This window comes from Eretmochelys imbricata, chromosome 10 (assembly GCF_965152235.1).
Source record: "Eretmochelys imbricata isolate rEreImb1 chromosome 10, rEreImb1.hap1, whole genome shotgun sequence".
NCBI lineage: Eukaryota > Metazoa > Chordata > Testudines > Cheloniidae > Eretmochelys > Eretmochelys imbricata.
In genome coordinates this window covers 68,721,594-68,737,497 of record NC_135581.1, presented here as the reverse complement: position 1 = coordinate 68,737,497, position 15,904 = coordinate 68,721,594, and the positions used below count along the sequence as shown (strand labels likewise).

Sequence of the window (15,904 nt, the reverse complement as noted above, 5' to 3'; positions counted from 1 at the left end):
GCAGTGGATTGATTGGCTCTCTCTTTCTGATCACCCTAAAACATCTGTTGGCTTGATGACGGGCTGACAATACTAAATCAAACACCTGTGTGCCAGATCTGCACAGCACCATGTCCATTGCTGCTTGCGATGTTGCTGAGACAATAACTGATGCAACCCCAGCTAGTAATTTTTGGGTCAGATATATTTGTTTCACATTTTTGAAAGTGCCAAATGAGTCAGGTTACTCCGTCACTGCCTGGGTAATTTTCTTGTACTGCAGGCTACACAGGGATATTGATAGATAGCGAGAAACCATCTGTCTCCCACTTCTGTCACGCTAAACCAGGTCCTGAGCTGCCATAAATCAGCATTGCTCCATTAAAGTCAAAGGAATGATGACTTACACCAGCTGAGCATCTGGCTCACAATGTCTGTTCCCGTTGCCCATTTGCTGAATCCAGAAAAGTCAGAATGAATAGAAGAGCTTCCCCTTCCTTGTCTCAATGAGAAATGAATGTGCCCTTTAAATACTGAGCTTTCTAAAAAAAACAGTCTTTCAGCACTAGCTGCTGACAGTTGTTCTGATCAGAACCTCACACTGGCATCAGAGGCGCTACTCTGGGCTCATACAGGTGTAAAAGAGTGAAATTCAGTCCTCACATTTCACACCATGAGGACATGTTACGTGTGGCCACGTGCATTAGGATGAACTGGCTTAACCATGCTGTTAACCATAAACGAACGCGGGGAACCAAATACTGGAAAGAATGAAACGGGTGCAAATATTAGTTTAAGAACAAACTGAACTGTTCTGAAATATATTTTTGAATGCTCTTGGCCTTGTTTATTTTTTTAATCATATTTTTGTCATTTGTTTTTATTTTTAACCAAAAAAAAAAAAAAGGAAGTGGGGAGGGGAGTCCGTCCTGCCTGCTGAGTGATCAAGTGTCATTTCTTCCACCATCCCATCCCTCTTTCTCTTTTGGATGGAGATCACAGCACTCCAATGCCTTTGGCACTCTGTGTGCAGGAAAGTTTCCAGCAGGAGCATCTGGCTCCCTGGCAGATGCCTGAGGCAGTTGTGCTGGCAGCTTTGCAGCTTCCCCAGGGTCTGTCCTGTGGTCAGGCCACTGATGAGCAGCTGGAGCTGCCTTGATTTGTGAGAAGCCATTTTCTTTAGATTAACGGGGTGTATATGTCACCCCTATTCTCACCATGGGACTATGCCTACTAAGAGTCTGCTCCTGCTGAAGTTCAGGGGAATTTAGTCAGTGACTTCAATGGGAACAGGATTGAGCCCTAATAAAGGTGAGATGGCTGGTAATACCTAGTGTGTTTTTGATAATTGGCTCTTAGCGTCCATATATATTTTCCATAGAAGCCTGAGGGCTGGTTTTAAAGACACCTACATTCCAGTTACCATCAAATGCAATGTGTGAGGTACTGGCTTGGACTCCTAGCATAAAGTCCTGACTTTACTGAAATCAATGGAAGTTTTGCCAAGAGACAGAGGATTTCTCTAACTGGGTTTTTATTTGCTAAATGTTGGGGCCTCTCAACTATAGAGAGAGTCCCACAATGCCCTTGTTGTTCTGTTGTGATGCATGTGATTAATAACATTCATGGCCGATGTCTATTTAGTCACATAACACTAAATCACAGGCAGCAGAAGGACAAAACTCCCTGCTCTGACCCATTAGTGCCCTTCTCTAGAGGGTCCATCTCCAAAGGTGAGAGGGCAATTTACTCTCTATTCCACAGACCAGTTCAGTTCACATGCTAGTGTTTCTAGCCTTGCTGATAACTCTCTAGTAGATACGGACGGATTCCACCTGTGACCATCAGATAGTAACAAACTCTACTTATTGCTGACCTGGGGCTGGAGCTGAACCAGTGATTGTGGCTCATAAACCCCCATTCCTGATCAGTTTGAAGTGAAGAAAATATATTCTCGTAGCATATCTATGCACTTTTGATAGCAGTTTTTGCCAGAAAATCAATAAAACAGAGTCCTTTATAAATCCCCACAGCTCACTACAGGCTGAAACCTGACCTACAACATTTCAGCACACATTCAATTTGCTTAACCAAATTTGGCTGTTTTAAAGTTCTTTTGTGGGGGGAGGGGGGGAGCCTTTGCAGCCACCCAGAGACATTGCCAGTGTCCCATGTTGCTACCACACAAAAGCCTCTTTAGATAGTCCATAAAAAGTGAAGTCCACTGGTGACATTTATACAACGCTATGATTAATTATTTCAATGAGATATTTGTCTTTTGAACCTCATTTCTCTTGTTGCATATTTAGCAAAGAAATAGAAAGTGTTAAGATATTGTCAGTGTAAAACAAACTGCAGTGTCTCATAAATCTGTCTGTTTTGAAGATGGTGCACCAGGGAGGAGAAAACAAATGATGCATACAAGTGCCAGATGAAATAATATGATCATTTCTCATTTTGATTTCTCAGGCATCCTTGGAGCTTTATTACAGTAAAAGGAAACCCTTCCTCTTCGGTTGAAGACCACATGGAATATCTAGGTAATGCAGAATCCTAGACTATCAGGGTTGGAAGAGACCTCAGGAGGTCATCTAGTCCAGTCCCCTAAATGAAACAAATACTTGCTTGGAATTGCCTGGGCAAGTTCCTCCCTGGTATAATTCCATGGAAGTCTGTGTAATTACATAAGGGATAAACTTGTTCCTTGACGTTTGTACTGTCTGACACTACACTACATTGAAGCTGTGAACAGGAGTCTTGCCCTCTTACATTATCCCCATGCTGTGATGCAGCTGGATGGGATCTGACATAGGCCACTCGTACACAGACATACAGGACCAGATTCTCAGCTAGTATATACCAGTATAGCTCCATTGAAGCCAAATTATCTATCCACCTTTTTGACATAGTTCCACTGATTTATCTCCATCTAAATCACTACAAAAGGTTCTCCTCCCCCCCAGCCCCAGCTCTCCTGCTGGTAATAGCTCACCTTACCTGATCACTCTCCTTACAGTGTGTATGGTAACACCCATTGTTTCATGTTCTCTGTGTATATAAGTCTCTCCACTGTATTTTCCGCTGAATGCATCCGATGAAGTGAGCTATAGCTCATGAAAGCTTATGCTCAAATAAATTGGTTAGTCTCTAAGGTGCCACAAGTCCTCCTTTTCTTTTTGCAGATAACATGGCTGCTACTCTGAAACCTGATTTATCTCAGTTAACATGAGATGAAAATCTAAGACATGATATTGTACCATGATAGTCAAAACCTTTCAACCTATACTAGTTTTTGAGGCTATTTGCTGTGGAATACCATAGTACAATATTATCTAAATAAAGATAATGACCTGGTTTGTCACAATGTAAACTAGCAAACAAAAAATGCAAAATTAAAACAAAAACCATGATTTCCTTAATTCACTTTTTTTTGAGAATTCCTCCTCTACAAAGGCAAAGTCTGAGCAGAAGGAAAGAGTCTGAAAAATCATTCCAAGAGCAGGTGGAACAATTTTGCTAGAAATTTTGCAGGCAATTACTGAATCTGCTCTGGTCTCCCAAGAGACACAACCACAGGCTTGCTCCATTGCCTATTAAGTCTTAGCTTCTATCACTTGTGAGCCATGAAATTGTTATTAATTGTTTTACAGGACACAAAGGATCAGCTGTGGCCAAAGTATTCAAACTATTCCAGGCTGAGAATGGAGAGCATTTTAATGTGTCTTCAACCAGTGAGTGGGTTCAAGGTGAGACCTCTGTTTGTGTGCTAGCAGAGTGACAAAGCTTAAACCGTGCTAATCGCTTTTTGAAATATTCCTTTTTATCACACCAATCACCATTCCTTTGTTTAGAAAAAGACGGTCTGATATCTGTTAAGGTTGCCTTTTAATCCAAACAAGAACATAAGCAGCCTCTCTATTTCCAAGCCCTACAAGACTCTCTCTAATTTGAATCCTTTCTTTTTTGCATTGAATGTGACCGTCCACGTGTTAAGATCAAACCAACATGCGTCCTCCTTTTCTTTTGATTATGTGGTCACCGCTTGTCAGAATGGTGTTTCATTCATTGTAACAAACAGCAGCTGATTGCAAGCTGACTTGAATACATACAGAGGGCTCGAGGGAGAAGGGCACAATTCAAGTTCCATAGCTGTTAGAAATGCTCATGCTACATACTCAAACCATGTAGTTTTTAAATAACTCCATGCTCCCTTGCCTTGCTACACTTCATAGCATCAGTAAAGCAGCTGCCAGACTGGCAAGGAGAACGAGGAACTAGGCAGTTATTGAAGAAATTTGTTAATGGTATTTGAGACTAAATTCTGGTAGGTGCATTTTTGCTGCATTAAGCATGGCTTTCTATAAAATGGCCTTTCCTGTTTGTCTCCAGATATAGAATGGACAGAGTGGTTTGAGAAGCCCAAAAAGGCAAGATCCAAAGACACGGAGAAACTTTCTGACCTCAGAGCAGCAAACCCAGGCAAAATCTGTAGTCATCCCCTTGCTATCCAGGTAGGACAAACTCTCCCCATTTTCCCTATAGGTTAGCTTGCCTGATGTGCAATAGCAGTATAGTAAGCAACCAACTGCAGCATCAAAGTCAAGAAGGTTCTAGTAGACCTTAGGCCTTCTTGGTGACAGTGTTGTGAGCGGTGAATGCATTTAGTTTCTAGATGTCTCTTCATGCTCTTGCATATAGACTGGCCACAATGCTGGCAAATGTTTAACACTAATGGGAGGCTTATAAGACCGAGAAACTATATTCCTCATTCTGAGTCTGATCTTGCAATCCTTATTCACACAACCAGTCCCAGGTCAGTCAATAGGACTACTGGTGTGAGGAAGGCTTGTAGAATTGGGCCATTTATGCTGTCCACAAAATATGTAGTTTCCTATAGGAAGATTAAGAGGGGGTTGGGGGGAAAGAGAGGGATGTAAATTTTCCAAGGGTCTAAAAGGGCCTTAGAATGGAAGCTGTCTGAAAAATTAAGCACAAAATGTGACCATAACATTAAAACCACAGGTTGCATTAGGTTATGGGGGAAAATGTCTTTGGGCTTGCAGTCATTTTTTTCAAGTCCATTGCTTTTTCTTTTGTAGAAAGAAGTCTGAATTCCATTCAGTGTGAAACATGTAATCAAATCCTCGAATGCACATGTTGAGGGGAAAACATACACCTTGTTATGACTGCAAAAGCTACTTAATGTGTGAAGGAAAAATTGCTTTTATTGGCAAATTCCTGCTGCATACTTAAATGTCCAGTGGATAAAATTCTGCAGCTCAAGTGCTGCTTAACAGAAGACCATAAAATGACTGGTACTGTAGGGTTTTTACAGGGTTGACTTGAGCATTAAGGCATCTAGGAATGGATCCAGCAAACTCTTACTCACCTGGGTAGCCCTTGCTCACAAGAATAGTTGCATTAAATTTAATTGAACTACTCATGCAATGAGGATTGCCTGTATGAACAATGGCTTCCAGGACTGAGTCTTCAATTTAATCTCATAGTGAACAATGACGGGGGGAAAAACTGTTCCACAATTACTTGCCAGGTCAATGGTAAAACTGACTCCACATGCGTTTCAGCTTTTGTTCATGCGTTGGAAGAGGGATTTCAGTTCAGAACACAAGAGCCACTAGACCAGATACTAATTTAACTAATAGTTGCTTTTGTTCATGTTCATATGTATTAAAAGTGAAACAAGAAACACAATATTTTTCTGTTACTGAAAAGTTATAAATCATGAGCTTCTAAATCCTTGGCTGATGTAAATCCATGTAGCCCATTGACTTCATCAGTTCACGCCAACTGAGGATATCGAAGAATCAAACTACCCTGCCCCAACGATGCTAAGCACAAGAAGAATCAAAATAGAACAAGAAATTTTGTAGCCAGGGGCACATTTCCCATTGATTGCAGTGAGCGTGCCTATGAGTGAGTAGGAGTTGCAGGATCCAGACCCCTAATTTAGATGGTGACTCCTTTAAGAGCCTAGTGCCTTTTTAAAATGAAGGTTATTTGGCTGGTCCTATGCAATGCATAGCATTTTTATGCAGTGGCAAGAAGGGTTGCAAACCTGAGGTCTAGACTGTGGTATTGAATCCCAGTCTTGCGAGGGGGATGGGATGGACTGCACTGCCCCAGGAGGAACGCATGCTGGACATGTTGAATCCACCCTTGGGGTGGTGTAACTTGATCCCCTTCCAGCATACCCAGCCAGCTCCACAGGCTGGTTTGCATGTGGGAGAGCAGAGGCCCACCTCCTCTTGCCCCCTTGGGGCAATCTGTGACCTCAGAGTGAATGGGGGAGGATTCCTCATGATCCCTGCGTATAGAGATAGCAACTATCCCGGGCCCTTGCAAGGGAGAGAGAGAAGACTCCCACCACTTTCTCCTGCAAGGAACAGACACAATCAGGCCCCAGGTAATGAAATGAGCAAAGTTAAGATGCTTGAAAGCCATGAGTTTGTTTGGGCCCATCCATCTGCATTCAGAGTTTGAATCTGACCTCAAACTAGTGAGATCTAAAATCAAGGGAAACAAGGCGGGGTTAGCAAAGCTCAGAGTACTGTTTCCAAAAAAACAACAACTCTGAGTCCTAATATAGATGTGGGAGTGACACGATTCACTTAGTGATAAATCCATGTGGTCTGCATATAAAAAGCTATTGTGCATGAACCAACTAGAATGTATAAATGGATTCTACCCATGATCATTCATCCTGTTTTATTACATGATCATTGTGCATCATCTTAATGCTAAGTGATCACCCTCATTCCATGCACAGAGAGAGTAAGAGGGTGTGAACGCCATTCATGTTTTAATGCCCACCCCATGTGCATTTCTATTCTCATCCTAGGCAGCTACACTTTCTGGAGCCAATTTAACAACTGAGGTTTTCTACAAAAGCGGACACGATTATAGGTTTATGTGCCATGGTAAGGATCAGACAGACGAAGGCTGCCAAAATTACCGAGTGCGGTTCCTGTGTGGCAAACCTGGTATGTGACTCACTTTTTAACGTCCATCTGCCATTTCATTCAGAGCAGAAATCCCATTTTGAATTTTCCTCCTCCTGAGCTGGCTATTTTATAGGAAGCAGAAATCTGATACCAAACACAATAATTCACTTGGGAAACCCTTTGATTTCTGTGTTGCATTCTTTGCTTTCTTCTGATGTCCAGGTCCCCTGAGTTTCCCTCTCTGAGCACTTAGCCACAGGTAGACAGGATGGGCCAAACCAGATCTGGTGGAGCACCTCCTACTGATGTCAATGGGAGTAACCTCTCCTTACTGTAGAACTGAATTTGGTCCAGTGTAGTTCCTCAAGCTGAGGTTTGGCTGGGATATTGGGGTGAGCCCAGACAAGTCTTCAGTAGAGTATCTCAAGAGAGATTCTTGAGCACTAAGTGGAATGATGTGATGGTGTCACCAAAACCCAGTAATACTGTACAGATACTTGGCAAGACCTGTAACAATCTCCATGCTTTCTAAAGCATTTCAAGATGGGGCAGGATTATTCCTTCAGCAAGCGAGGAGACTGTTTCCTGCTAATGCTGTTGGGAAGCAACGTGTTTTTCAAAGTAATTTTTTCTTTTACAATTATTCATTTAGCAACCTGCCCTCATACTGGTCATTACATGTGATTCTTTAACAATCATTTAGTAGGGAGATAAAGATGGAATGCAGTTATCTTCGTTGGGGGAAAAACAGTCATTATGTTAAAGACCACTTTTGGGAGGTTTATTGCTTCTGTAAATAACAGTGCAGAGCAACACTAACTCCTGGAGCTAAGTGAGTGGTAAGTTTGAGCCACTAAGGGCTACATTTAAATTTAGTTAAATGGCTAGTGAAAATACACTTGCCAATAACTAATGAATAGGCCTTTTTTGTTTGTTTTGATTTCACAAATCAAACCCAACCAAGACCATACTTGGGATAGCTGTATCATATGTGTTGGATCAGTAAACTGCTAAATTTTGTTGGTAACAAAAATGCCCAGAAAAGTTAGCGGACAATTTAAGGTTCAGTGAGCTGAATTCTCTGCCATCCCCTTTTTTGCTTCCTAGTGAGACCAAAGCTTACTGTAACCATTGATACCAATGTGAACAGCACAATCTTGAAGCTGGCAGATGATGCACGATCATGGAAGGCTGGAGATAGACTTGTTGTTGCCAGTACGGATTATTCCATGTACCAGGCGGAAGAATTCCAAGTCTTGCCATGCAGAGCCTGTGGGCCTAATGAGGTCAAAGTATCAGGTGAGGATTTATCTTGTCATTCACATGTTACTATGGGCACATTCTTCTCTCCTTCATACCCAAGCAGCTCCATTTAAATCAAAGGTGTTGCAGAGATGTGAATGAGAGCTGAATTTGGCCTTCAGTTTGTTGATGCTATTGTGAAATCTGTACCTTTTGCTATCTGAAAATCACCTGACATCTGTAAGTGATGATAGTGCCTTCTGGTTTATCTGTGGATTTTCCATCTTTCTTCCCTAGCATCCTGCTCTTGATCTTATCTCCCAAGCACTTTGCAGGGCAGGCCTGAGTTTGTAGGATTTGAGGGATGCACATACTCTACAAGAGGATCACCTTCTGAAAAGCATAGGATGAAGTCCTTTCTTATCAAAAGGAGAAGAGGAGCAGGTCATGAGAGATTTTTAGGGTTCTGTATTATTGTAGAGCTGGTTATTTATGCCATGCAGATATATTTAGGCAGAAACACAGCATCACATTTATAAAATACTACTCTGTTAAAACCATCTGTTTTTAGTATCTATATATAGAGCACATGCCACAATGGAGATGTGTTAACTATAGATCCCTACAGTCACATGACCAGCCATAGAATCTCAAACCACAATGCTTGAGTAAACCAGAGTTGCTGTAGAATGCTGAGTGAATTGATCTGAGACAGATGAAATGGGAAGATGGGTGTAGCGATAATAAGATACAAAGTTTTGTTGGTTTTTTCTCTCTTCAGGAGGACTAGCTCAAATCTAGAACAGGCTGCTGGCGGTGAAAAATCATTGCTGTCTAATTGTTCTTCAATGGTCTTTGTTCTAAATCCAGTTAAAAAAATACAGCCACCACAAAGCGACCCCTTTATTGTCCATTTCAGTAGAGAGGCAAAGATGTCAGGGAGAGATTTTCCAAAACCACAAATGGCTTTTAAATCTTCCCCTGAGTCTGTGAGGTCCTCCTTTTTTCCTTCCAGAACTTGGTTTCGGTACGTTGATGGGCAGTATGGAGAAATAGTGCATTAGCTACCCATTCTGTCAGTAGGTGGAGGACTTTCCAGTACTGTCCTTTACAACAACAAAAATTCATATAAAATATGCACCGTAGCTGATTGCTTATGGTGGTAATTCAGACATGTTACATTGCCAATGAACTGCCAGCGTTTAAATAAGAGATAAGAATGGTGAGTCAGATTAATCTGAGGAGAGATTTTTAACATACACTTAATGTAACTTCATTTTGAGAAAACATATTCCAACTCAGAACAATCAGTGCACCAGACAGTTGCTTAGCTCTGCAACATTAACTACTTCATGCACCATTATCTTTGATGCAGCCCTTTCTGAAGGATACAAGTGTTTCCTCTTGCACTGGTTTTTTGGAAGGACTCTAGTCATTCATTGTTCAACCGGGAAAAAGAGGGATACTGGTTAAGCCAAAAAAAATATTATTGTGACTTTGAATTCATCATAGTCTTATGACTTAAGATGACAAGCACTTTCCCAGAGAACACAGCTACCAACCGAATATTATTCTCGTGAAACACTTGAGCTATTGGAAAAACTGCATCAATGGTACAAATGTACATTGTGAGAACAATCTTGGAAAATAGTCAATAAAAATGAAGACCATAGATTACTACATTTCTAAGACTCTCCTTGTATCTTCCTGGATCTCTAAAATTTTTATAATTTAGATTCATCTTCTACAACAATTTCCATTGAGTTAATATTAGGAAAGTGAACAGACAGGAAAAAAAGAAGCCATGTGATTTCAAGTAGAGATCTAAGTGGAAATACTTAAAGTATTTGTGCTCTATGTTTCCAATTAGTTGTTAGGAGAATTTGGACATCCCTTTTTATTACCACAGATGACACACACTGGGGCCAAAGTCCGCCCCCCCACCCCCTTACATCCCTGCAACTCCATTGACGTCAATGGGATTTCACTGGTTATATAAGTCAGGGCACAATTTGACCCAATAATAACTGCATCCAACTTTCTTGTAGCAAAATCCCACACACTAAAAATAAAATGGAAGAATCCTGCATGACTGACATAGTTCAGTCTAGTTGAAGGGAATAATGTGAAAGATTGAAATCTCCTCCATCCTCACAAGAAGACAAGTAGGTCAAGGGAGTGTCCTGTATACAATCAAGTTGAGAGCTCCAAAAATCTGCCCATTGGAAATAACAAACGATTATAAAAATAGTTTTACTGATCATAGGTTTTGTCCTCTCTAACCAGTTTGGTTTGTTGGGGTTGTTTCATTTTTCTCTTTTTTTAACGAAACATAAACAGGACTAAACTACTCAAGTGTCCATTTAACAATATGGCAAAAAAAAAATCCTCATGCTGTAAGGATTTTTGTGGAACATCCATTTGGCAGAGCAAAAGTCTAATTATCATCAATGTTCTAATGTTTTAACAGATACAGCTTTGGATATTTTGCCAGATAATTTAAACTAGTTAGCCAACTCATAGACTATTTGACACTTCCTGCTGAGAAATCACACTTGCTTTACTGACTAGAAGTGGCTTAAGTAGCAGTAAAAAGATGAATATTAGAGCACTAAGGCTGAGATTTTTAAAAGAGCCTAAGGGAATTAGGTAGGCACCCAAATCCTATTGAAGTCCAATGGGAGTTGGCTAACTCTTATGGTCCTTTGAAAATTCCAGCCAAAATAGCTAAAGCAGGCACCTAAGGAGCCATTCTTGCAAACCCTTACTTACTCAGGTGAGTAGTTGTATTGATTTCAAAGTTGTTACTTCCATGAGGCTCAAACTCAGAGGTCACCAGTCCCAGTAAAATGGTCATTTATTGAAATGGAACTCCTTCCCCCTCCCTCCTCCTTTAACTGTCTTCACTTGTCATTTTTATGTCTAGATTATTTTCTGTGAGGGCATTGATTAAAACTGTTTGATGTTTTATCTCTGGACTCTGCAAAACTGGGGGAACACAGTGCAAATCAGAGGAGGGAGAGAAGGAGGAAGGAAGGGTTGTGTTATTACAGTAGGATAGGATGAAAGATCAAGTATTTCTTGTGGTTTTCCCCAGGAAACCAGTCTTATCTGTATCTTTTTGTGTCTGTATATGAAGTTACTAACAATGCTGATAAGTTTAACCATGGATGGGATATACATAATGAAACAACCTTTTGTGCATATACTGTACTTGATAAAGCATGATTTTAAAAAAATACCCTACTTGTGGTTGGCCTAATAATTCAAATTATCCCACCCATTAGTAAATCTGTGATTACAACTGCATCACACACACATCTGGAATCCAACTGGTACAGCTGCAGAGACTGAATAATTGTGGAGCGTTACTGAGTTTGCTACCTGGTAATGCTAAAATGTGAGAAAAGCTTTAGAATTAGGAACTTAGTTAAGAACAGATGTGGGGACAATTTCTCCATTCCAGCTCCTCCATGTGAGTTGGCTTATTGATCTCTTCTACACTAAGCTAGTAGGAAAATTCTTGATCTCTTGTCTTCTAAAATATGCCAGATTCAGCCATCTCCTCAAAAGGTGTTGAGCTGGATTCTCCATTGCAAATATTTATACCATGGCAAAGAGTGTAAAATGCTACCTTTCTTGTTTTGGTAGCACTTAGTACTAGCTTTGCCCTGTGAACGACTGCACAAAGTGCAGGGCAATGGAGAGTTGATGTCCAGGTTTATTATATGCACCCAAAAGTTTAGGTGCTGATTTTAAACTCTCCATACCTTCTACAGATGTGCACCGTTTAGCTTGGAAACCTCAGGAGACCATGTTTCTTGTAGGATTTCTGGCACGGTCTGCTTTGGGTCAGGCAGGAAACATCACAAAAAAGGCCCTTTCCAGCCATCTTTTAATGCTTCTTCCTCTAGTCCTGGCCATTGTCTGGCAGCATGTGTAAAGAAAACACCCTAAATAAATGTTAACGCAGCATTTCAAAAAGGGTGGGAAAGGTTTGATTTTTAGAAATGGGGGAGAGGGAGAAATTCTTTAATATTTCTCAATCAAAACTCTATCTTTTCCACCGCACACTCCCAAGCCAGGTGCAAGTGTCAAGGGGAATTAGAAAAACGCAGGCTGCCCTCAAGAGGGAGGCATATTGGGTCATGGACAAGTGCAGGGGAAAAAACCCTAATATTTATAGGAAGAACTACCCTGTCAGATTTATTAGCTAGAGCAGAAAGTACTAATGAACAATTACAGGCAATGAGATGAGCACCTGCACACTTAACCCAACAATGGAAATTAATCCAATTTATTACAACCCTCAGGAGACTAAATTATTGTGTGCCACTGGCAGGGAATAGAAGGCTCTGAGGTGCACCAGTGCCAGAGGCCCCTGCAATGTCAGGGAATTGATTAAGTGAGAGATTCCCAGATGATCCAGGCCCCACATTGCAGAGGATGGAGGGAAAAAATGCAAGGTCACTGCCAATCTGACTAGGGGGAAAATTCCTCCCCAACCCCGAATATGATGATCAATTAGACCCTGAACAGGTTGAGGAAGAACCATCCAATCCAGAACTTGAGAGAGAGAATTCTCTGCACCACCTCACATAGCACTTAATTGGTGCGAGGGCTTGCCACAGCTGAGCCCCGGTGTCTCTAGGCTTGGCAGTTCATAGCCCCGGCACCTCTGGGCTTGCCACGTCTGTTATGAAAGTGTAAAAAAAAAAAAAAAAAATTGCTTGAGCCCAGGCACCTCTCTCTCTCTCTCATTACTAATTAAGCACTGACCTCGCAGCACTGTCCCAGTGCCAGCTGTGGCCATCTCGGATGCTTCAGAGGAAGGAGATTTAAAAAACAAAACAGATACACTGGGTGTGGGGAGGGGAGGATCCCTTTCTGACCCATGCACATGGACAGCTGAAACCCAGAAGCCTGAGATTTTAGGAACATAAGACATGAACTGTAAGAGACCCGCAGGGCTACTGAGCCCTGCCCCTTCCCAGCACAAGCAATTCCGTCCTACAATCCCACTCATACATTTGTCAGGCTCTCTCGTAAAACTAATTAAGTGGCTGCATTCTGGGTGTGTGGTTCAGGTGAATTCTCAGCTGGCCAGCTACAGCCAGAATAAAAATGGGAAACCCCATCAATCTATTGCAGACCAGTGAGGATTCTGTAGGAAGATGGATAGCAGGAAAGAGTATTTGTTTGACATTAAACATAAGCAAGATAAAGAAAATGTGGATCCAATAGGCAAGATGGTGGGCAGCATTTGCTTTATGGCTGTGTCTACCCTTGGAGCTAGGGGTGTGATTTCCCAGCTCAAGTAGACATACTCACACTGGCTCCTACTGAGCCAGCAAACTAAAAATAGTAGTGTAGCCACGGCACGGCAAGCAGCGGCCCAGGCTAGCTGCCCCGAGTACAAGTCTGCCTGAACCCCCTGGGCGCGTAATGGGGCGGCTAACGGGTGCTACTGCTCCCCACTGCCTGTGCTAACACAGCTCTGTTACTATTTATAGCACTCTAGCTCGGTGAGCGCATGTCTGCTTGAGCTGGGAACTGCACCCCTTGCTCCAAGTGTAGGCACAGCTTAAATGACGTAGCAATCAATGGGAGCTGTTCCGCTGACTTCAGTCTGGCTTTGGATCAGGCCCAGGATATGTGCAAGATTAGACGTTTAAAAAAAACCAAATATTTTGTCTGAGAGAAGAAACGGCCAGGAGCAGCCTTGAGAAATAAAATCTCTGGGAGGGCGTAGAATGCAGATCTAGAGGAAGTCAATTTTTAATATTGTTCTGAAAGAAATGACAATCCTTTCACATCTGGACGATTATAAAACGTGATAAGTGGGGAAAGGCTTTCAGCCACATTAGAACAGACTGTAGCTAATGTTGTGGTTGTAGGTGCTTTGCTTGAATGCTAGAAAAATGGAGAATTTAAATATTCCATGGTGCCAGTGGTGGGGGGGTTTTCCCCAAAAAAACTGAAAACCAGGGAGACTTTAATCCCCCCCCACAAAAAAAATCTATGAAAATGAATTTAATTTGAATATTGGTTAATTTAAATAGCCAAAAATGGCAATATGTACATCAGTGAAGTATGGATTTTACCGATAGAGAGGTTGATGGAGAGACCCAAAATGGAAAAAACAGGCAGACAGATCAGACACTGTCTGTCTGAGGCTGCGGTGTTTCTATCAGATTAGGGGTACAATTTTCAAAAGCACCTACGTGATTTAGGAGCCAAAAATGCCGTTGTCAAAAATGACTTAGGGCCAGATTGTCAATAATATCTAGGCCCCTAAAGATCCCATTGGGAGTTAGGTGCCAAGGTACTTTTGAAAATCCCACTAGGTGCCTAAAAATACATTAAAAAAATCTGATCCCCAGGTTCCTTCTGGTTTTGATTCGAACCCAGAATCAAAGCTTGAGGGTTATGTTCTGATACGAAGCTCTGAATATGAACCTCCATAGAATTTAGAGTGGTTCTGATTTGCAGTTCTACTTTGGCTTCTGTCTGGCCCTGATGCAGCAAGCCATGCCTGTTCACCAAAGCACATGCTTGCCTTTAAGAATGTGCTTAAATCCTTTAATGGAATTTAAGCACACATTTAATTTTAAGTTTGTGATTAATTGCTTTGCTGAGTAGGGATGGACTTAAGCAGCTGCTCTGCCAAACCGGGGAGGGCCTCAGTTAGATAGACACACAGACTAAAGTGATTTATTTCTGTGTATATTTGTATTTTGTTAGTTTAATTCTCTAGCATGATGGCACATGATAAATCAAGCGAGTTTTTTATTCTGCCACACTGGCCTGTTACATAGAGATGCAATGTGACTGACCACATCGCTCTGGTTATGAAAATAATACGGCTCAGCTGCTGAGTGCTATTGGTGACAGCCATGTAGCTGATACTTGGCATCACTTACAGAGGGATGTCAGCAATACGGAGCCCATGAAAACTGATTGTAAACTGCTTTGCATCTGGCTTTGCTAATTTTTGGACAATCACAAAAACAGCTCTGGTGTTCAAACAATAAAGACTATGCTATAATATTCAAAGCAGCAAAGTTCTCTCTCTTCTTACCAAACGACAGTGGAACTGGTTTGCAAGTCACTGACACTGGGCTTTCCTATGGCAGGTGTCACACATGTCACTTGTCCACCATCTGCCTACCTCTAGCTAGCAACTCTCAGCAGGCCGGCTATAAGCAACAACTTAATTTCAAACTCAATTTACAGTGCTATAGAGGGAGACGTTCTTGTCTCCTTGCGAACTCTCGAGCAGATTTCTTTCACAGCTGTCTCTGAATGTGCCCCATGAGCTGCTTGCATACCAAGCATTTAATGGGAACCAGCAGTAAAGCCCCCATTATCATAGAATATCAGGGTTGGAAGGGACCTCAGGCGGTCATCTAGTCCAAGCCCCTGCTTAAAGCAGGACCAATCTCCAATTTTTGCCCCAGATCCCTGTATGGCCCCCTCAAGGATTGAACTCACAACCCTGGGTTTAGCAGGCCAATGCTCAAACCACTGAGCTATCCCTCCGCCCCCAATTACTCTGTGCCTACCTTTGTTTTCCACATGGAATTTACAGTACATGAGGACTTTGGAGCAGTAGTCTCCTCCATGAAGCAGGCCTACCTTTCCTGCAGTATAGCCCTACTATTACATTGTTAAAGGGGAGTTTGAAGTTCTGGCTGCTGTTACAAGAGGTGGTTTGTTGT

The 15,904-nt window shown here is 41.8% G+C and overlaps 1 protein-coding gene across 1 annotated transcript in view; it reads left to right on the top strand.

The window, feature by feature from the left end:
- CEMIP (cell migration inducing hyaluronidase 1) overlaps positions 1 to 15,904 on the top strand; it is a 61,930-nt gene that overhangs the window by 11,221 nt on the left and 34,805 nt on the right. Inside the window, exons 6-10 of the mRNA XM_077828304.1 lie at positions 2,449 to 2,519; positions 3,630 to 3,725; positions 4,369 to 4,490; positions 6,839 to 6,980; positions 8,049 to 8,240. Coding sequence (XP_077684430.1) covers positions 2,449 to 2,519; positions 3,630 to 3,725; positions 4,369 to 4,490; positions 6,839 to 6,980; positions 8,049 to 8,240 — 623 coding nt within the window. The remainder of the gene's footprint in view (positions 1 to 2,448; positions 2,520 to 3,629; positions 3,726 to 4,368; positions 4,491 to 6,838; positions 6,981 to 8,048; positions 8,241 to 15,904) is intronic.